This window comes from Salvelinus sp. IW2-2015, linkage group LG20 (genome assembly GCF_002910315.2).
Source record: "Salvelinus sp. IW2-2015 linkage group LG20, ASM291031v2, whole genome shotgun sequence".
Classification (NCBI taxonomy): Eukaryota; Metazoa; Chordata; class Actinopteri; order Salmoniformes; family Salmonidae; genus Salvelinus; species Salvelinus sp. IW2-2015.
Genome location: NC_036860.1, coordinates 40898981 through 40920764, shown reverse-complemented (window position 1 = coordinate 40920764; position 21784 = coordinate 40898981). Strand labels below are relative to the sequence as shown.

Below are 21784 nucleotides of genomic sequence, written 5' to 3'. Positions count from 1 at the left end.
TGAGAACAATGCCTTTTCGAAATGAGAGACCATTTATCTAGCCACCCTCTCTTCATAATGAATGCATTGTTACAAAGCAATGCTATTTGAAAGAGCAGAGCCTGTAAAGAAAATAATATGATGAATAATATGCATATGAGTGGGGATAATAATATTTTCATTTTCCCATCAAGATGTTTTAATATATTAAAGCAAATTTAGACAGCATTTCCATTCTATGCATGCCCTAGTCCAGCCATTGAACCGTCATCATTCTAAACTTGAAATGAGATCAAATAGAGTAGTACAGCATCACGAATGTAATAGTCTTGACTCTTGAGCATCAAGACAAAACTGTCTGGGATTCATTGAAGAATGTTAAATCACTTTAATGGCTCTTCATTGTGATGGAAACGTAGCACCCAGACAACAAAATTATCCCTTACAATACTCGATAATTACACTGAGTCAAGGAGCCTGCGTTTCTCAGGAAACAAGGGTCTGAAATGTAATTATTCACCCTTTGGAAAATGTAGGGCAACTGCGCAACGATGTAAAACAGCACTCTCGGGCTAACTAATGTCAAGCTCTCATTTTTGACAGAGTAAGCAGAAGATATCAGAGAGCAGAACGATTAGATCTTCTCTGTCGTAAATTAAATAACCACTCTGGCAGTCGGCAAAGGAAATGCACTTTAAAGAAGTGCCAGACTCCACGAGTAAGGACAGGACATAACACTGCTACATTATACAACCTCTTGGAGGACACTGACATTTTAATTTGTGATCAGCAACTGTACATTAGTGACAAAAATCACACCCCATGTCATCACAACTGACATTAAATCACAGATGTATTACACTATTATAAACTGCAGTGGTTCTGCAACAATGCATAAAAGACAACTGTTAATCAGAATAATGACACAACAGCAATTGGCCTACATCCCATTACACAAGACAGTGCAAAACTGAGATGTTATTTTGACAGCACAAGTAGCTGAGCAGTAACAGAATAAAACTGACCATTTGACAAAAACGTAACGTTACTCCAGGCTCCAATTGATCATGGGTGGTATTTGATGAATCCGCACAAATACAGCAAAGATCCCATCAGCTGAAAAAGCATCATAATAGATTTCCAGAATTGCAGCAGAATTAAAATCCACACTTTGTAATGAGGAGCCACCTAAACCAGATCTGTCGAGGCACACAGGCTGAAACATCCCCCTTTCTCTCCCTCAACTCTGCCCATATATATGTACAATTTTTTCCCTCATCAACCCGGAAGTCACATTATGGTTCATCCCGATTGGATCTCGTCGAATCAGTAAGACTGCCAGCATGTTTACCAATCAAATTGCTTTCTCCAATGTAAAAAGAGTAGAGATTCCGTGCGCAAGGTCGTGTGGCTGCCGGATGAGCATGATGTAAACCTTTTGTTACCTTACCAAATCTCTCACTGGTTTGTGCAAGATCAGGTGGAGATTTCACTTAAGGACCAATGGAACTGTCTAAAATGTACAAACTCTGCCCACCCAGAGCACCATGCCTTGCAAAACGAACTCCACCAGTGTTTATCTTGGACTCATCCTGCACAAACTAATAATATGCTGATGTGTAAAGAGAGACAACTAAAAGCTGGGTTGTCGAGGTAGATTTGAGTCAGGCTGAACAGCAAGAAAGCAACAATACTGAGAGTCTGTCTATGAAAAAGAGGCATAGTAGCCATTATTGAACATAGGAAAAGAAGCCATACAAAATGCTAACACTTGCTGACATCACGTCCAAACCGCGTGTTGACTGTCAGATCAATCACGATATGGTGGCATTGACGCATACCCGCCCCATGTCTTGTTTCAAAGGCCACTTATTAGCTAAGTCAGGTGTTTCTCCAGTCTCTCGCTCAGCCTCCACCCCACAGAGACAGACCCCACATAAAAGGGTTACTAATTTCTCTCTTGGATGGCTACTGGATGATTCAAAGTCTGATCAACGGAGCACAGCAATGGGGCACCACACTGCCTACTATACGCACAACAAATTCGATCTGGACCACCCACCAGCGGCAGGTTGTCCAAATGTAGAAAGCTGGCAATCAATTCAATATCCATCCCCCACAATAGAACACAGCCGCTATTCGCCGAGATGAGAATATTTGAAGGAGGTGGCAGGCTTGTAAACTACATAGTTGACTCGTTAATCAGCGAAATGAAAATCAACCTGCGTCTAATTGAAAGCAATTAYCTAGTGGCACAATAAAGAAAGGCAAAGTAAAGACATTCCTGATATTCTAGTTAACCAATTGATTACGGTAGATAGCACATGTACCACAAAATGGTTAGGTAACGTAAGATAATGCATAATTAATTTAGTTAGAATATAATGTAAAACAGTTTAGCCTCATTGTATAGCCATCTTACAGTCCATTCAATTATGATTGACATATCAACATTAGTTAACTGACATAATGTTGGCTAGTTGACACATTCAATAGTGAAAACTGAAGTCTCTCGTTATGCCAAAACCTTGAATTCAGAGTTATTTGAACAAAGGAGAGGCTTTTAATCAAATGTATTGTTAGTGCAATATCAATAGCCAGCAGTTAGCATGCTAACTCGCAGCTAGCTAACGTTAACTAATGAAACACAGAGCTAGCGGATTGATAGCTAACGTTAGAATGACTCCTTTGTTGCCGTCTCGGCTTTGCACACATTTATGACAAGTAATTACCTTCCAATGATGAATGAAATCTCATATTAGATAGAAATACTTACTCTCCATGTACCTCCTCGAAAGGCATCGCTTAAAAAATCATCATGGTTTACAAATTCAAAAACAGATTTTTTGCTGTTGTACTGCTGCTGTCTGCGGCAGCAACTTCCGGCGCATGCGCAAATTTCTCAGCACCCAGCCAAGTCAATATGGTGTAATTGCAGAACACAATTCGGGGCGTTTCTTGATATGAGCGTTCACTGATATCAGGAAACGCCCATTGATACCTGCCATTGGTCAGTTCCGGTGTTATGAGACTGACGGTTTCTCGACAGGTAATTTGTTTACATAGCTAGCAGGTTAGGATAACTAAGGTGCCAGGTTAGGATAATTAGCCATGGCAGATTAGGAGACTGAGGTTAAGTTTAGGAAAAGGTTCAGGGTTATAGGAGACTGAGGTTAAGTTTAGGAAAAGGGTCAGGGTTAGGCCAAAGATTATGGATATACTGACAAGATACATGTCTCTCTGCCCTAACAATGGGAGTCGTTGTCCACAAAGCGGTCTAACTCCCTCCTATCTTTTCTTTGGAATGGTGGATACATCTCATTATTGTAATAATTGTTTTATATTTGATGAGGGTTGTTGACGTTAATTGCCTGTATTGTTCTACTGTATCTTAGCCTATGCCGCTCTGACATTGCTCGTCCATATATTTATATATTCTTAATTCCATTCCTTTACTTAGATTTGTGTGTATTGGGTATATGTTGTGAAATTGTTAGATATTGCTGCACTGTCAGAACTAGAACCACAAGCATTTCGCTACACCCGCAGTAACATCTGCTGAACACGTGTATGTGACTGACTTGCTAAACAAAGGTAAAATATATATATATTTTTAAATTGCTGCGATGTCACGTGTCCTACTTATATCAGTACACTCGTAACAACTTAAGCATTATGAAATTTATATTACATTAAATAAACCTCACGTAGCAAATAAGGCATACATCTTTGTTGTTGACCAAATTCGACACTCCTTGCTTGGTGAACGAAACAACAAAGACAGATTTTCCGCCGAGTTGGGCTTTTCTTTTCCTGTTCCTCTGTGGTTAGATTTAGCTACAATCGATGACATATATAAAACACTGGATTGCTGATGCTATGTATTGGCCATTGAGAACTTTTAAGCCCCCGGGCGGCCATATTGGAACTCCTTAGTAGGCGCAGTCCTCCATAGGAATGAATGTAATTCTACAGTATTTCAATTAAATGTGTAAAGGAAAACATTGCATGTATTTAAGTCCTTCTTTGTAGTGGGGACAGCAACATTAGTACTCTATAAAAAAAATACTATGAGAAAAAAAAATGTGAGCATACTAATGTGCATACAATGTGCATATAATTATATAAGCTCACATAATATAATTTCAAAGTATGCATTACGGTGCATGTAATAGAATATACCTGTCAAAAAAACGAATGTAGACATTAATATATGCATTTCTATAGCTTCCAAAATAWTTTTTTACAATTGAGGAAGAGTACCAAGATGGCTATGCGGGGGCTTCAATACAATCAATCATCCAGGGTTTATACACATCATTGGCTACGATACCACGGTTGTCAAAAACTGTTGTCCCCGCGAAAAAAACGGCCACTGACTAATGGCGAGCATCAATGGGTGTAACTTAATATCAAGAAACGCCTATATCAGAAAACAAAAAAACGGCCACTGACTAATGGCGAGCATCAATGGGTGTAACTTAATATCAAGAAACGCCTATATCAGAAAACGCCGCTAATTGCGATCTGCAATTACACCCTTCTCAGCCAAGTCAGTCTTCTAGCTGGAAGTTTTTCCCAGGCCCTGATCTTAGATCAGTTAGGTTTATTTTCCAAATAATGGTTTAGATTTTGATAGGGTTAGGCTTAGCTGGTTCTAGAACTGTGATTAGGGACATCTTCTACCTGAAACAAGTCCCACGAAAAGAATGGGAGAAATGTCATAATCTATTTAATAAACTTATGCTTGTATTATGAAATGCAATGCTCTACTTAACATTTCCAGAACATTTTATTAGGTCAACTATTGATATCCTTCATTATTGTGACAACAACAACGATGTGGAACATGATCATATTGATGGCAATATTCAATGCATAACATCTTGGTAAATAGGCCTACACAATATATGACTGAGCAAAAGTTTAATAATCCAAATAATTTTATATTTCTACATTTGCAAGACTAGATTACAATTCATTGCTTATTACAGTAATCCAAATCATTTGTATGTACACAGAATCCAGTGTTCAAGTCTTTCACCCACCTTAGTCAATAGAGTCATATGGTTTGTGATTTGATGAAGAATTCAATTGTGCAGTCTGAATTCTCGAATCAAAGACATACAGTACCAGTCAAAAGTTTGGACACCTACTCATTCAAGATTTTTCTTTATTTTTACTATTTTCTACATTGTAGAGTAATAGTGAAGACATCAAAACTATGAAATAACACATATGGAATCATGTAGTAACCAACAAAGTGTTAAACATATTTTATATTTGAGATTCTTCAAAGTAGCCACCCTTTTTATTAATAAATTTATTACATGTTTTACCCCCTTTTTTCTCCCCAATTTCGTGGTATCCAATTGGTAGTAGTTACAGTCTTGTCTCATCGCTGCAACTCCCGTACAGATTCGGGAAAGGCGAAGGTCGAGAGCCATGCATCCTCCGAAACACAACCCAACCAAGCCGCACTGCATCTTGATGCCCATCCAACCCGGAAGCCAGCCGCACCAATGTGTCGGAGGAAACACCGTACACTTGGCGACCTGTTCAGATTGCACTGTGCCCGGCCCGCCACAGGAGTCGCTAGTGCGCAATGAGACAAGGATATCCCTGCCGGCCAAACCCTCCCTAACCCGGACGACACTGGGCCAATTGTGCGCCGCCCCATGGGCCTCCCGGTCGCGGCCGGCTGCGACAGAGCCTGGACTCGAACCCAGCTAGCACTGCGATGCAGTGACTTAGACCACTGCACCACCTGGGAGGCCCAAGTAGCCACCCTTTGCCTTGATGACAGCTTTGCACACTTGGCATTCTCTCAACCAGCTTCATGAGGTAGTCACCTGGATTGCATTTCAATTAACAGGTGTGCCTTGTTAAAAGTTAATTTGTCAAATTTCTTTCCTTCTTAATTCACTTGAGCCAATCAGTTGTGTTGTGACACGGTAGTGGTGGTACACAGAAGAAATCCCTATTTGGTAAAAGACCAAGTCCAAATTATGGCAAGAACAGCTCAAATAAGCAAAGAGAAACGAAAGTCCATCATTACTTTAAGACATGAAGGTCAGTCAATATGGAACATCTCAAGAACTTTGAATGTTTCTTCAAGTGCAGTCTCAGTGCACCTCAGATTGCAGCCCAAATAAATGATTCACAGAGTTCAAGTAACAGACACATCTCAACATCAACTGCTCAGAGGAGACTGCGTGAATCAGGCCTCCATGGTCGAATTGCTGCAAAGAAACCACTACTAAAGGACACCAATAAGAAGAAGAGACTTACATGGGCCAAGAAACTTGAGCAATGGACATTAGACCGGTGTAAACCTGTCCTTTGGTCTGATGAGTCCAAATCTGCGATTTTTGATTCCAACTGTTGTGTCTTCGTGAGACACAGAGTAGGTGAATGGATGATCTCCGCATGTGTGGTTCCCACCGTGAAGCATGGAGGAGGAGGTGTGATGGTGCTTTGCTGGTGAAACTGTCTGTGACTTATTTAGAATTCAAGGCACACTTAACCAGCATGGCTACCACAGCATTCTGCAGCGATACACCATCCCATCTGGTTTGCGCTTAGTGGGATTATCATTTGTTTTTCAACAAGACAATGACAAACAAATCAAATCAAATTTTATTTGTCACATACACATGGTTAGCAGATGTTAATGCGAGTGTAGCGAAGGTGTGTTCTATTTCGACAATGCAGTATAACCAACAAGTAATCTAACCTAACAATTCCACAACTACTACCTTATACACACAAGTGTAAAGGGATAAAGAATATGTACATAAGATATATGAATGAGTGATGGTACAAAACGGCATAAGCAAGATGCAGTAGATGGTATAGTGTACAGTCTTATACATATGAGATGAGTAATGTAGGGATGTAAACATAAGTGGCATAGTTTTTAAGTGGCTAGTGATACATGTATTACATAAAGATGGCAAGATGCAGTAGCTGATATACAGTACAGTATATACATATGAGATGAGTAATGTAGGGTATGTAAATTATATTAAGTGGCATTGTTTAATGGCTAGTGATAAATTTTACTTTAATTTCCATCATCCCATTATTAAAGTGGCTGGAGTTGAGTCAGTATGTTGCAGCGGCCACTAAATGTTAGTGGTGGCTGTTTAACAGGCTGATGGCCTTGAGATAGGAGCTGTTTTTCAGTCTCTCGGTCCCTGCTTTGATGCACCTGTACTGACCTCGCCTTCTGGATGATAGCGGTGAACAGGCAGTGGCTCGGGTGGTTGTTGTCCTTGATGATCTTTATGGCCTTCCTGTGACATCGGTGGTGTAGGTGTCCTGGAGGGCAGGTAGTTTGCCCCGGTGATGCGTTGTGCAGACCTCACACCCTCTGGAGAGCCTTATGGTTGTGGGCGGAGCAGTTGCGTACCAGGCGGTGATACAGCCCGACAGGATGCTCTCGATTGTGCATCTGTAGAAGTTTGTGAGTGCTTTTGGTGACAAGCCGAATTTCTTCAGTCTCCTGAGTTGAAGAGGCGCTGCTGCGCCTTCTTCACAACGCTGTCTGTGTGGGTGGACCAATTCAGTTTGTCCGTGATGTGTACACCGAGGAACTTAAAACTTTCCACCTTCTCCACTACTGTCCGTCGATGTGGATGGGGGGTGCTCCCTCTGCTGTTTCCTGAAGTCCACAATCATCTCCTTTGTTTTGTTGACGTTGTGATGTGAGGTTATTTTCCGACACCACACTTCGAGGGCCCTCACCTCTCCCCTGTAGGCCGTCTCGTCGTTGTTGAATCAAGCCTACCACTGTAGTGTCGTCCGCAAACTTGATGATTGAGTTGGAGGCGTGCATGGCCACCGCAGTCGTGGGTGAACAGGGAGTACAGGAGAGGGCTCAGAACGCACCCTTGTGGGGCCCAGTGTTGAGGATCAGCGGGGTGGAGATTTGTTACCTTCCCTCACCACCCGGGGGCGGCCCGTCAGGAAGTCCAGGACCCAATTGCACAGGGCGGGGTCGAGACCCAGGGTCTCGAGCTTGATGACGAGTTTGGGAGGGTACTATGTGTTAAATGCTGAGCTGTAGTCGATGAACAGCATTCTCACGTAGGTATTCCTCTTGTCCAGATGGGTTAGGGCAGTGTGCAGTGTGGTTCGATTGCCGTCGTCTGTGGACCTATTGGGTCGGTAAGCAAATTGGAGTGGGTCTAGGGTGTCAGGTAGGGTGGAGGTGATAGGTCCTTGACTAGTCTCTCAAAGCACTTCTATGATGACGGAAGTGAGTGCTACGGGCGGTAGTCGTTTAGCTCATTACCTTAGCTTTCTTGGGAACAGGAACATGGTGGCCCTCTTGAAGCATGTGGGAACAGCAGACTGGGATAAGGATTGATTGAATATTGCCTTAACACACCAGCCAGCTGGTCTGCGCATGCTCTGAGGACGCGGCTGGGAATGCCGTCTGGGCCTGCAGCCTTGCGAGGGTTAACACGTTTAAATGTTTTACTCACCTCGGCTGCAGTGAGGAGAGCCCGCAGGTTTTGGTAGCGGGCCGTGCAGTGGCACTGTATTGTCCTCAAAGCGAGCAAAAAAGTTATTTAGTCTGTCTGGGCAAAGACATCCTGGTCCGCGACGGGGCTGGTTTCTTTTTGTAATCCGTGATTGACTGTAGACCTGCCACATACCTCGTGTCCGACGTTGAATTGCGACTCTTACTTGTCTCTATACTGGGACTTAGCTTGTTTGATTGCCTTGCGGAGGGAATAGCTACACTGTTTGTATATCGGTCATGTTTCCGGTCACCTTGCCCTGGTTAAAAGCAGTGGTTCGCGCTTTCAGTTTCACGCGAATGCTGCCATCAATCCACGGTTTCTGTTTGGGAATGTTTTATCGTTGCTGTGGGTACGACATCGTCAATGCACTTTCTAATGAACTCGCTCACTGTCAGCGTATTCGTCAATGTTGTTTTGGACGCAATGCGGAACATATCCCAATCCACGTGATCGAAGCAGTCTTGAAGCGTGGAATCAGATTGGTCGGACCAGCGTTGAACAGACCTGAGCGCGGGAGCTTGCTGTTTTATAGTTCTGTTTGTAGGCTGGAAGCAACAAAATGAGTCGTGGTCAGCTTTTCCGAAAGGAGGGCGGGGGAGGCCTTATATGCGTCGCGGAAGTTAGTATAACAATGATCCAAGGTTTTACCATCCTGGTAGCACAATCGATATACTGATAGAATTTAGGGAGTTTTGTTTTCAGATTAGCCTTGTTAAAATCCCCAGCTACGATGAATGCAGCCTCATGTGTGTGTTTCCAGTTTACAAAGAGTCAGATTAAAGTTTGTTCAGGGCCATCGATGTGTCTGCTTGGGGGGGAATATATACGGCTGTGATTATAATCAAAGAGAATCGAAGAGAAATTCCCTTGGTAGATAATGCGGTCGACATTTGATTGTGAGGAATTCTAAATCAGGTGAACAGAATGACTTGAGTTCCTGTATGTTGTTATGATCACACCACGTCTCGTTAATCATAAGGCATACACCCCGCCCCTCTTCTTACCAGAAAGATGTTTGTTTCTGTCGGCGCGATGCGTGAAGAAACCAGCTGGCTGCACCGACTCTGTTAGCTCTTCGAGTGAGCCATGTTTCCGTGAAGCAAAGAACGTTACAATCCTGATGTCTCTCTGGAATGTTACCCTTGCTCGGATTTCATCAACCTTATTGTCAAGAGATTGGACATTGGCGAGTAGTATGCTAGGGAGTGGAGCGCGATGTGCCCGTCTCCGAAGCCTGACCAGGAGACCGCTTCGTTTGCCCTTTACTGCGTCATTGTTTAGGTCGCGGCGCGGGATCAGATCCATTGTATTGGGTGGAAGGCAAAACACAGGATCCGCTTCGGGAGAGTCATATTCCTGGTTGTAACGATGGTGAGTTGACGTTGCTCTTATATTCAGTAGTTCCTCCCGACTGTATGTAATGAAACCTAAGATTACCTGGGGTACCAATGTAAGGAATAACACATAAAAAAACAAAATACTGCATAGTTTCCTAGGAACGCGAAGCGAGGCGGCCATCTCGGTCGGCACCCAACACACCTCCAGGCTATGTAAGGGCTATTTGACCAAGAAGGAGAGTGATGGTGCTGCATCAGATGACCTAGCCTCCACAATCCCCTGACCTCAACCAAATTGAGATGGTTTGGGATGAGTTGGACCGCAGAGTGAAGGAAAAGCAGCCAGCAAGTGCTCAGCATATGTGGGAACTCATTCAAGACTGTTGGAAATCATTCCTCATTTTACATTTACATTTAAGTCATTTAGCAGACGCTCTTATCCAGAGCGACTTACAAATCTCATGAAGCTGGTTGAGAGAATGCCAAGAGTGTGCAAAGAAGTCATCAAGGCAAAGTGTGGCTACTTTGAAGAATCTAAAATATATTTTGATTTGTTTCACACTTCTTTGGTTACTACATGATTTCATATGTGTTATTTGATAGTTTTGATGTCTTCACTATTATTCTACAATGTATAAAATAGTAAAAATAAAGAAAAACCCTTGAATGAGTAGGTGTGTCCAAACTTTTGACGGGTACTGTATATCTGTAACAAATTAAATAAATTACCCCTTTACATCCACCCACCTGCCCGCTGCTCCCCCATTATTGATACCATTTTGAGGCTTGGAGAAAATGGCAGTCATACATTGAGAGAATGTATTATTCCATTGTATAGTATATACCATCATGTCTGCCATCATGTCTGTTGAGAGGCAGGTAATGATACATTTGTGATATAGGAATTAATATATTTCTGCTGGGGGAAGGACAACAACAAAACAAGTTACATGGGCAACATTTAAAACATATTGAATGGTGATTTGAATCAGTAATACTACTTTACCATAAATGATAATAATTAGCAAGTATATGATATAACTGATTGTATGTGTCTATTTAGGATCCATATAGATTCTATGAGACATGGAAATGCCTTGGTTATCATCCAGACCAGACTATTACAATGTCCCAAGCCAAATCCTGCCTAGCCTGCAAGCATTACACTACATCCACACACCACCACCATCAAGTGAGAAGGGCCCAGGGGGGAGAGCTCTGTCTGAAAGCCCAATCACAGTGGCGTCAGCTGGGTATGGGGAAGTAGCAACAGTGGACACCATCAGGCCATAGTAAAGTTAATGACGCAGAATTGTGTCTTTTCTCCTGCCCCAGAAGAATGTCAATACAGGATGTTTAAGAACGCTGTACCTAATTACGCTTTATAAAATCACAGCCGACATGATTGATGATTTTTGAAAGGGAGGCATTATCGATCCACCTCACAGACAAGTCCTATTGATTGCAAGTCTAGATTGACTATTACTTTTTTATTTAGGCCGTCATTGTAAATAAGAATTTGTTCTTAACTGACTTGACTAGTTAAATAAAGGTTACATTTTAAAAATCTCAAAAATCAGAGCATCTACAGTATGTGACCAGGTGGGTGTTTTTTTCAGTGGTGGTGGGGGCTAAATCATTACTTTAAAAGTATTTTGATGAAGGCCTTATAGAGGATGTGGCAGTTGCAGCTGCTGTATTGTGTTACTGACTGCAATCATCTGTAATGGATTGGTGAATGCGCGGTTGCATTGGCAGCTCCTGCCTGCCTTCTCCTACAGCTCCCTCTTGACATGCTCATGTCGCAAGCTTATTATATCATCAACTTTGTTATTCCTCACCAGCAGCAAGGTTGACAGCATCACTCTAGCACCTGCCTGTTACTTCACATCTAATGCTAGTCTGACTGCTATAGGAGATTCTGGGTAAATTTGATGTGCCATAAGTTACTTTCCGCCTGGAGTCAACATAGAGGAGCAGGAGGAATGGAATTCCCTGTATGTTTTGGGGAAGGTTCCAGGCTCCATTGTCAATGACAATTAAGAAACATTACTGCTATCAAACATCACAGATGCAAGATAGAGAATTTGAATGAATTGGAAAATGAACCAGAACAGAAAATAGATCATCAAGGACAATAACCACCCGCGCCACTGCTTGTTCACCCCGTTATCATCCAGAAGGCGAGATGAGTACAGGTGCATCAAAGCTGGGACTGAGAGACTGAAAAACAGCTTATATCTCAAGGCCATCAGACTGTTAAATTATGTTAAATAGCCATCACTAGCACATTAGAGGTTAATGCCCTATATACATAGACTTAGAATCACTGGCCACTTTAATAATGGAACACTAGTCACTTTAATAATGTTTACATATTTTGCATTACTCATCTCATATGTACACTGCTCAAAAAAATAAAGGGAACACTTAAACAACACAATGTAACTCCAAGTCAATCACACTTCTGTGAAATCAAACTGTCCACTTAGGAAGCAACACTGATTGACATATAAATTTCACATGCTGTTGTGCAAATGGATATAGACAAAAGGTGGAAATTATAGGCAATAAGCAAGACACCCCAAAAAAGGAGTGATTCTGCAGGTGGTGACCAAAGACAACTTCTCAGTTCCCTATGCTGTCCTGGCTGATGTTTGGTCACTTTGATAGTCTGGCGGTGCTCTCCTCTAGTGGTAGCATGAGACGGAGTCACACCCACACAAGTGGCTCAGGTATGGCAGTTCATCCAGGATGGCCATCAATGCGAGCTGTGGCAAACAGTTTGCTGTGTCTGTCAGCGTAGTGTCCAGAGCATGGAGGCGCACCGAGGAGACAGGCCAGTACATCAGGAAGACGTGGAGGAGGCCGTAGGAGGGCAAAAACCAGCAGCAAGGACCGCTACCTCGCTTTGTGCAAGGAGGTGCCACTGCCAGAGCCTGCAAAATGAACCTCCAGCAGGCCACAATGTGCATGTGTCTGCTCAAACGGTCAGAACAGACTCATGAGGGTGGATGAGGCCCGACTCCACAGGTGGGGGTTGTGCTTACAGCCCAGCACCGTGCAGGACGTTTGGCATTTGCCAAAGAACACCAAGATTGGCAAATTCGCCACTGCGCCTGTGCTCTTACAGATGAAAGCAGGTTCACACTGAGCACATGAGCACATGTGACAGACGTGACAGAGTCTGGAGACGCCGTGGAGATGTTCTGCTGCCTGCAACATCCTCCAGCATGAACTGGTTGGCGGTGGTCAGCATCGGTGTGGGGTGGCATTTCTTTGTGGGCCGCACAGCCTCCATGTGCTCGCCAGAGGTAGCCTGACGCCATTAGGTACCACAGAGATGAGATCCCAGCACCCCCTTGTGAGACAATAATGCTGACACAATGCACATTTACGTGGCCTGCTGGAGGTCAGTTTTCTGCACGCTTCGGCAGTGAGCCTTCTGGCACACAAGGCGGAGGTAGCGGCTCCTGCTGCTGGCTTGTTGCCCTCCTATCGGCCTCCGTCCCACGTTCCTGATGTACTGGCCCTGTCGTCCTGGTAGCGCCCTCCATGCTCCTGTGACACTAACGCTGACAGACACAGCAAACTCCTTGGACCACAGCTCGATTGATGTGCCAATCCTGGAATGAACTGCACTACCTGAGCCACTTCGCTGCTGGGTTGTAAGTACTCCGTCTCATGCTAACCACTCAGAGCTGAGAGGCACCGCCAGCCGAATTCCAAAGTGACCACAAACATCAGCAGCGAAGCATAGAAATTGAGAAGTGGTCCGGTCACCACCTGCAGAATCACTCCTTATTCTGGGTGTCTTGCTAATTGCCTATAATTTCCACCTTTTGTCTATTCCATTTGCACAACAGCATGTGAAATTTATTGTCAATCAGTGTTGCTTCCTAAGTGGACAGTTTGATTTCATAGAAGTGTGATTGACTTGGAGTTACATTGTGTTGTTTAAGTGTTCCCTTTATTTTTTTGAGCAGTGTATATACTGTATTCTATCCTATTCTACTGTATCTAAGTCTATGCCGCTTTGACATTGCTCGCTCAATATTTATATATTCTTAATTCCATTCCTTTACTTTAGATTTGTGTGTATTGTTGTAAAATTGTTAGATATTACTGTTAGATATTACTGCACTGTTAGAGCTAGAAACACAAGCATTTTGCTACACACACAATAACATCTGCTAAACACGTGTATGTGACAAATAACATTTGATTTGATTTGATCTTCTATGACATTATTCCAAGTGCACTTTAAATGGCAACATGGGCTCTACAATTGATAATTAAATTGTTTGCAGGCACAGTCATTTTGTTCTTTTTGGAGGGAGCCCTTTCCCTTTGTGTAAATGGTTTGCAGGCACATTCATTTTGTTATTTTTGGAGAGCCCTTTCCCTTTTTGAAGGCCAAAGTTAATGCAGTCATAGAAAGAACTCTGATGGCCATGTGAGGGAAGCCCTGAGGGAGCAATGGCCTTGAATGAATGTGTGGCTGTGCGTGCATGCATGCGTGTGTGCGTGTTTGAAAGCGAGAGAGAGAGAGCGAGAGAGAGCTCAGTTCAAACATACTGATCCTCAAATATCCTTTAGTTTCTAGTTTCATTAAAAGTCTATTCTACAATGAGTGTCTGCTAAAGGCTCTATTTTTGCTGCTCCCTCTTTTTCGGCAGAGCTTTCAGTTAAATGATGACAGATTGTGAGCTACCTGATATCCTTCATCATTCTTCCCAGTGGAGGTGTTTGTTCCGCCCTGAGTGGGTCCTGGAGGACTAACAAGCAGCCGGCATGTTTAAAGGACTATGGAGAAACATCTGCTCTCTCTTGCTTTACTTGCGATGAGAATGAAAACAACATAATAAAATAGAACAAATCAATCTATCAACTACAAATACACTCCCCTATTCTCAAATTAACCTCAGTGCAGACTTTTGGATGATCAAATCCCCTTTTTGTCAATTTCTTGTGGTAAATTGAGTTTGCAAGAAAGGAATTTCCCTGCACTAATGCATGTGACATTAAAAACTTGAAATTAGTAAGCAAGGCCATTTTGGCATCTTTGCTGCATATTCCCCAGGATAACACATTGCTTTAAGTCCTAAAGCCCAGGGTGTTTCGACTACAGTGTTTTTCCAAACTGTGGTGCATATGGGCACCCCCAGGGGTAAACAAGTCAGCTGGAAGGTGTACATACATAGCCCACTTGGACTGACAATCTGTAATGGCAGACTTGTCTGTTGCTATATTTTTCATGTATATTATCAAGCCATTTTTATCAGTTTGATGATCCATAGGCCTATATTATCATTAAAAGTTCAAGTTAATTTACTTTCAGTTGAGTATTATTTTACCAGAGTTAATTAGCAGAGAGATTGCTATTATGGCCAATAGCAATGGCTCAGAAGATAAATCATTTATCATGGATGTAATGTTTCTCTATGTTATGTGGTTTTCTATATTGTGTTCCAAAATTGCTTTAACCAGTTTCGATTGGGGTTTAGAGCATTTGATAGATGGCGTCAGAAGCCAAGCAAGAAAGATCGCTGGCGTTTCTTCCTCTTGTTCGCTAGGGGGCAGTAAAGCCAATGCTCGCCACAATCACCAAGCAGACACTCTTCCAAGACAAAACCACTCTTTGGTTTGTCCATCATGGCTGCGCCGTAGTTCAATGTGAAAGTAAGCGATCATGCTGCCATGAAGTAACCTTGCGTTTCGTATAGAGTCACCGAAGTATGTTGGAATTTCAGCGATAGCTTGGCCAGATAAGTTTATTTCATGAATGGCTTTCCGTGTGAGCATCTCGATTTTCGGGAAATCTTTACGTGTTCCGAGAGTTGCTAACGTGTCTGCGCCACTGGAAAATGCGTCACCGTTTCTCAGAACGGGTCAGTCACCTATCTACCTTATCTGCTAAACTAGATTTAATATCTCAAATTAATAAGTGATCATGCAAATGTAATAGCCTTTCCCCTACCCAGAAATATACTTAATTTTGTCCGAAACAAATGTCTTATTATATTTTCTTGGCAGGCATGACAGCCATACCTTATAGTTGGCTGGCTAGCTAATCAGATATAGTCAGCCAACGTTAGTTATTTCATTTTGAGGAAATTGGTATATTGATGTCAGGTTACATATAGTTTGAAAAAATGTCAGATTCGTGCGTCATTGTAAACTAACGTTAGGCATAACAGTTGCATAAATTACCTGGCAAGTCTACGCAGTGATGGTGATAATCTCGATGTCTCTGTTGCTTTGGTTTAGGATGGGCTGCCCGTCGTCCAGGGACCAATAATGGACACGGTTTTTGCTTCACTCCWGCCTGTTTTATTACATCGGATGCGTTTTTGAGCAGACTGGCGAAAGGCAAAGCGGCGGAGACAGATGACACTCTTTATCACTATCCAGCCTCAGTTCTGCCCGACAGCGGTAATCACAACTGCTGCCTCTGAAAATAAAAGAGTTGGTTACCTCCGGGTTTAGGGCATCGCAGTACAGTTTCGCCTTATCCAAATGCTGCGCACTGAATGAATGTCTAAGAATATTATATATATGCCCTTGTATTCTGTAGATCTGTATTATGTATTTACAGTAATAGCTCATGCCTACTGTAGATCTGTATTATGTATTTACAGTAATAGCTCATGCCTACTGTAGATCTGTATTATGTATTTAATATTTTACTCATACATCTGATAAGTCAACCCCTAAACTCTCGTTTCAGCTGAACAATTATCATTGCTGGTGAAGGATCCAGATCAACCAGAGAACTCAAAGGTTTTAAGAGTGGCCATCATTGGTGCCCCAAATGCTGGGAAGTCCACACTGTCCAACCAACTGCTTGGCAGAAAGGTACTTCACTTTATTGTACTGGCCAGTTTCTTCACTTTAAGTTGTACACATGCGCATCATGAGTCACTCTTAAGTCAGTCTGGAGTGTATTTCCATGAACACCAGTTTCTCTGAACATGATCATAGGTGTTTGCTGTTTCCAAGAAAGTGCACACTACACGGTCCCGTGCCCTTGGCGTTCTCACAGAAGACGACACACAAATTGTAAGTGAGAATCAGCTCACAGACCATGCATTTAGCATAGCAGCAATTTGGCAAGTGTTTGTTTGTTTTTCAGGGAAGTCTTCCATTATGTACAGTATCTGTCCAATATACAAACTTTAGACGTATTAGATAACCAAACTTGTACATGCATACTTATACATTCTCTGTCTAGATTTTACTGGACACTCCTGGACTCACTACACCTACAAAAGTCAAGAGGTGATTTGTTACACAGGTTTCATTACTGTGGTATTATAGTGATAAAACGAAATAGGTGAATTTCCAACGGTGCTATTTATCTTCTCCACAGGCACCAGCTGGAGAAGTCTCTCCTTGAGGATCCTTGGAATACAGTCAAGGAAGCTGGTCTTGGTACTGCATAACTCTTCACTTTTTGCAACTTTTCGGGCACTCGGATGATCGGCCATAACTCGGCCATTGCTTTTCAGACAGTCTAGTCTATGCTTTTTAAACAGTGTGTGGTCCCCAAAATGTATGTGGTCCCATACATTTCCACAATTCCTTTTAAATAAAGAATTTTGTGGGCAAATGTCGAAGCACTGCATTTACACAAGTGGATCTGGCATGTGTATATAGGATTATGCGTGAGTGTCACTGGCCTATGCCATCATGTTAATGTCCTCTTCTTGTTGTTATTGCTTCAGTGGTGGTAATGGTAGATGTGTCAGACAAGTGGACCTGCAACAAGCTAGACTTTGAGGTCCTGAAATGCCTGACCCAACACCCAGATGTCCCAGCAGTCCTAGTTCTCAATAAGGTACAACTTATTTATCACATGCATGCAAACCTCATCCTCTCCATGGCCTTGTCAAAAATAACTGATCATATGTGCTGAGGTGAGATCATGGTTGTCATGATATTATGCATTATTATGATGTAATAAATTAGGAGCTGTCTACTACATGAATTGGCACATGAACCGTGTAATGTGTATGGCACAGGTTGACCTGCTGAAGAGCAAGAGCAGGTTGTTGGAGATCACCGCAGATCTGACATGTGGAGTGGTGAACGGCCGGAAGCTGCAGGTCCGCAGGGTGATCAAGCCCCCCTGGGCTGAGAGGAGGACAGACAGGGAGGCTAGGACATCAGGGTCTGGAGATGAGGACAAGCCGGGTGGGGATGTGGCTCATGGTGAAGGCAGTGAGGCCCAGTCAGGGCTGAGTAAGGAGCAGCTTAGGGCTCTGAAGACCCAACAGGGCTGGGCTCACTTCAAGGATGTCTTCATGGTCTCTGCTGTGGATGGAGAGGATGTGGAGACACTGAAGGTAATGTTAGCATATGGTGATATAGGGACTTATGAAGCAATGTATCTAATACTAAGTTGACAAGTACATTCATTGTAGAATTATTTGAGTTATTTGAAAGCCATGGACATCAATTGTAGCTAACACTTAACTAACAATTAACAATTGCTGTTGACATCTGTCTGTCTGCTCTACAGAGKTACCTAGTAGTGGGGGCAAAGCCTGGGACTTGGCAATACCACAGTGATGTCCTGACGGATCAGACTCCTGAGGAGATCTGCACCAACACTGTCAGAGAGAAGCTTCTGGAATATCTGCCCAAAGAAGTCCCTTACACAATGACGCAGGTGACTCGTCATTACAGGCACACACAGACTGCAGAGCCGGACAATGCACTGCACTTATATAGCCATATGCAGATATAGTGCGTGTGCATGTGTCAACCATTTTAACTGTCAAGCACTATCTCCCATCCCAGCTTGAGATGTATTGTAGGTCCAGTGTCCAATCACAATGATTATTGACTCTTTAGTCCATAATATCTATCTGTGTGCCAGATTTGGATGTTGTAGCACATATAGAGAAATACTCATGGTAGTACTAACTTTTGAAATTATATTAACTTTTTATTTCTCGCAATTGCAGGCCATTGACTTGTGGCACGACAGGGAGAATGGAGAGCTGGATATAGCAGTAAAACTGTATGTGAAGAAAGAAAGTCACATGGTAAGTGTGCTGCGTTTCTCAGTACTATTTTCAATGTAGATTCCGATATGTCCCCTGTTGTGAAACATGTCAAGGAGCACCACTACCAACCTAACTACATTACTAATGAACACGTGAGAAGCCATCAGTGGAAGGAGACAAAGACGAGGAGAAAAGCTACGGGAACTTTCTCGTAGACGGAGCGAGGCTCCACGCTCTATGGGTGTGGCCCTTCACATAGACCTGTCAATGTGTCGATAGATAGTTCATCTGAACCGGCTCTCCGACTTATTTTCCTCCCCCCTTAAAATCACATCCCTATGGTGAGTCTACAGCTTTATTCTACGTGATATCTCTATCAGGGTTGGGGTCAATTCTACTTAAATTTAGTAAATTCAGGAAGTAAATTAAAATTGAAATTTCAGTTTACTTTCTGAGTTGAAATGGAGTTTAGGCCAACTGATCTGTGTCCCGTCACACCCATCTCCACCTAATGTTGGAGATATGAAACTGCTCTACCATGTGTTCTCATACTGATAGTTACATGTGTAGATAAACTGTCCTCAGACTCATGAGTTTCAAGTCACTATGCCTGGAGTCTTCTTTAGCCTGTAATACCTTGTAAATATTTGAGCACTCCTTTTTAAACCATACATTTTTAATGGCAGACAGACTGGATGGATGTGAGCCTACATCTGCGTTGGTGCAGCAATGCTCAAAATGATTCAAACCTGAACCCTGCACCAGACTGCTCTCTAGGTTTTTATTCAGCTAAGGGAATGACGACAAAGTTGAAAATCATTGATTTACTGTATATTTAGTTGTTAGGACCTAGTGATTATTACAGTATACATTCTTCATATCTGCTGTGGTAACTGTGGCCCTCTTGTGGACTTAAAACATTGACATATTGAAATGCATGCTCATATTAATATACTGTATTTGCTTTGTCCTTCATTTCTCCTGATGACAGAAAATGGTGATTGGCCAGGCTGGTCAGATGGTTGCCAGGATAGCCAGGGAGGCTGGAGACGACCTGAGCACAGTGTTCCTCAGGGAGGTCAAGCTGAGGCTCTCTGTGAAGGTGAAGAACTGACCAGGATTATGATAAKCTGAGTATTATGATCATCACAAGGACACCATAAAACTGTCCCCCAGAATAGGAAATGAACACTGTTGGACTCCCTATTTTCAAGGAAAGATCTGACTGGTTTCTACTTCTTGACTATCAAATCAAAGTTTTTGTCATTTGCGCCGAATACATCCTTCCAGTGAAATGCTTACTTACAGGCACTAACCAATAGTGCAAAAAAGGTATTAGGGGAACAATAGGTAAGTAAAGAAATAAAAACAACAGTAAAAAGACAGTGAAAAATAACAGTAGCGAGGCTARATACAGTAGCAAGGCTACATACAGACCGGTTAGTTGGGCTGATTGAGATAGTATGTACATGTAGATATGGTTAAAGTGACTATGCATATATGATGAACAGAGAGTAGCAGTAGTGTAAAAGAGGGGTTGGTGGGTGGTGGGACACAATACTGATAGCCCGGTTAGCCAATGTGCGGGAGCACTGGTTGGTCGGGCCAATTGAGGTAGTATGTACATGATTGTATAATTAAAGTGACTGTACATATGATAAACAGAGAGTAGCAGCAGTGTAAAAGAGGGGTTGGGGGTAAAAACTGTTGAGAAGCCTTTTTGTCCTTGGTGCTCCGGTACCGCTTGCCATGCGGTAGTAGAGAGAACAGTCTATGACTGGGGTGGCTGGGGTCTTTCACAATTTTTAGGGCCTTCCTCTGACACCGTCTGGTGTAGAGATCCTGGATGGCAGGCAGCTTAGCCCAAGTGATGTACTGGGCCGTACGCATTACCCTCTGTAGTGCCAAGCGGTCGGAGGACGAGCAATTGCCGTACCAGGCAGTGATGCAACCAGTCAGGATGCTCTCGATGTTGCAGCTGTAGAACCTTTTGAGGATCTCAGGACCCATGRCAAATCTTTTTAGTTTCCTGAGGGGGAATAGGCTTTGGACAGACCTGTAGCTAAAATATGCTGCTGAGAGCTTGTAAAGGCTCATCATGAGTCAGCTAGTGAGAGAGCTATCAGAAACAGAGAGACAGTGCTCTCTCCCCTGGAACTTGGTCCCAGCCTCATCTACAGTCACTTCTCTCAAGGGTCAGCATACTGTGTTCTTGCATAAGCATTCTTAAGTAAAATATGACTTGCAGATATTTGTTTTTCCTTTCAGAGCTTCTGTAACATTTTCTTTTCATTTCAATTTTGACCTCTTAATTAAACAGCTATATTTTGATGTGGAGTGTGTGTGTGTGTGTGTGTGTGTGTGTGGTGGGGGTTGGACCGAGCTGTGAAAAGGTTGCTGGTTTATCTTGGGCTTCCAGAAGCTTCCCCTTGGCAGTAGACCTCTGCTAGCCTGGCCTGCTGATAATTGAACTGGGAGTAGCACAGTCATGTTCTGTCTGTCGAATGTCCCTGTTGTTCTATCCAGCCCCTGCCTATCTCCGTCTTGCACTCTCTTGCTCAGCTGCCCATAGCATTGCAGTCCCCGCAAGCCTCCATTTCTATCACTCTTTCTTTTGTCTCTCTCATAGCAAAACTCAGCCRGAGAACTGAATTGCCAACTCCTTAATGGAAGGCAAAATGGAGCGCTAACCTGCTTGTAAAATGGGTCAGATAATAGTGATTAGGTTCATTTCTCCCCCTCCCTGTGAGTTTGCTCTGAGCTTCTTTCTCTATCCAGGCTATCTTGATGAATAACAAGTGTGTGCCCTCTGTGGCCCAAAGGAAGGGCAAAGAGAGGAAAGGCTTAAGTGTCTCAATYAAGAGACAGAGAGGGCTGTGATGTCTGTTTACTGTGTACAGAAACAGCTGCTCTCCATTGA

The 21784-nt window shown here is 42.9% G+C and overlaps 2 protein-coding genes across 9 annotated transcripts in view; one reads left to right on the top strand and one right to left on the bottom strand.

The window, feature by feature from the left end:
- Positions 1-16150, bottom strand: part of fam222ba (family with sequence similarity 222 member Ba) — a 76526-nt gene extending 60376 nt beyond the window's left edge. For 5 of the 8 annotated variants that reach the window (XM_070449392.1, XM_024010819.2, XM_024010822.2 and 2 more), the window contains exon 1: positions 2756-2877. The gene's annotated coding sequence lies outside the window, so the exon portion shown is untranslated. Of the gene's footprint in view, positions 1-2755; positions 2878-16063 lie in introns of those variants that run through there. The other 3 variants (XM_024010823.1, XM_070449393.1, XM_070449394.1) reach the window with 2 other exon arrangements.
- On the top strand, positions 15457-21195 carry eral1 (Era-like 12S mitochondrial rRNA chaperone 1). The gene is made up of 11 exons (XM_024010827.3): positions 15457-15741; positions 16121-16285; positions 16581-16708; positions 16835-16912; positions 17085-17131; positions 17223-17284; positions 17578-17690; positions 17875-18198; positions 18375-18524; positions 18823-18903; positions 19856-21195. Exons 1-11 carry the CDS (start codon positions 15636-15638, stop codon positions 19976-19978), a joined length of 1377 nt encoding a protein of 458 aa, XP_023866595.1. The 5' UTR covers positions 15457-15635; the 3' UTR covers positions 19979-21195.
- The last annotated feature ends 589 nt before the right edge of the window (positions 21196-21784 follow it).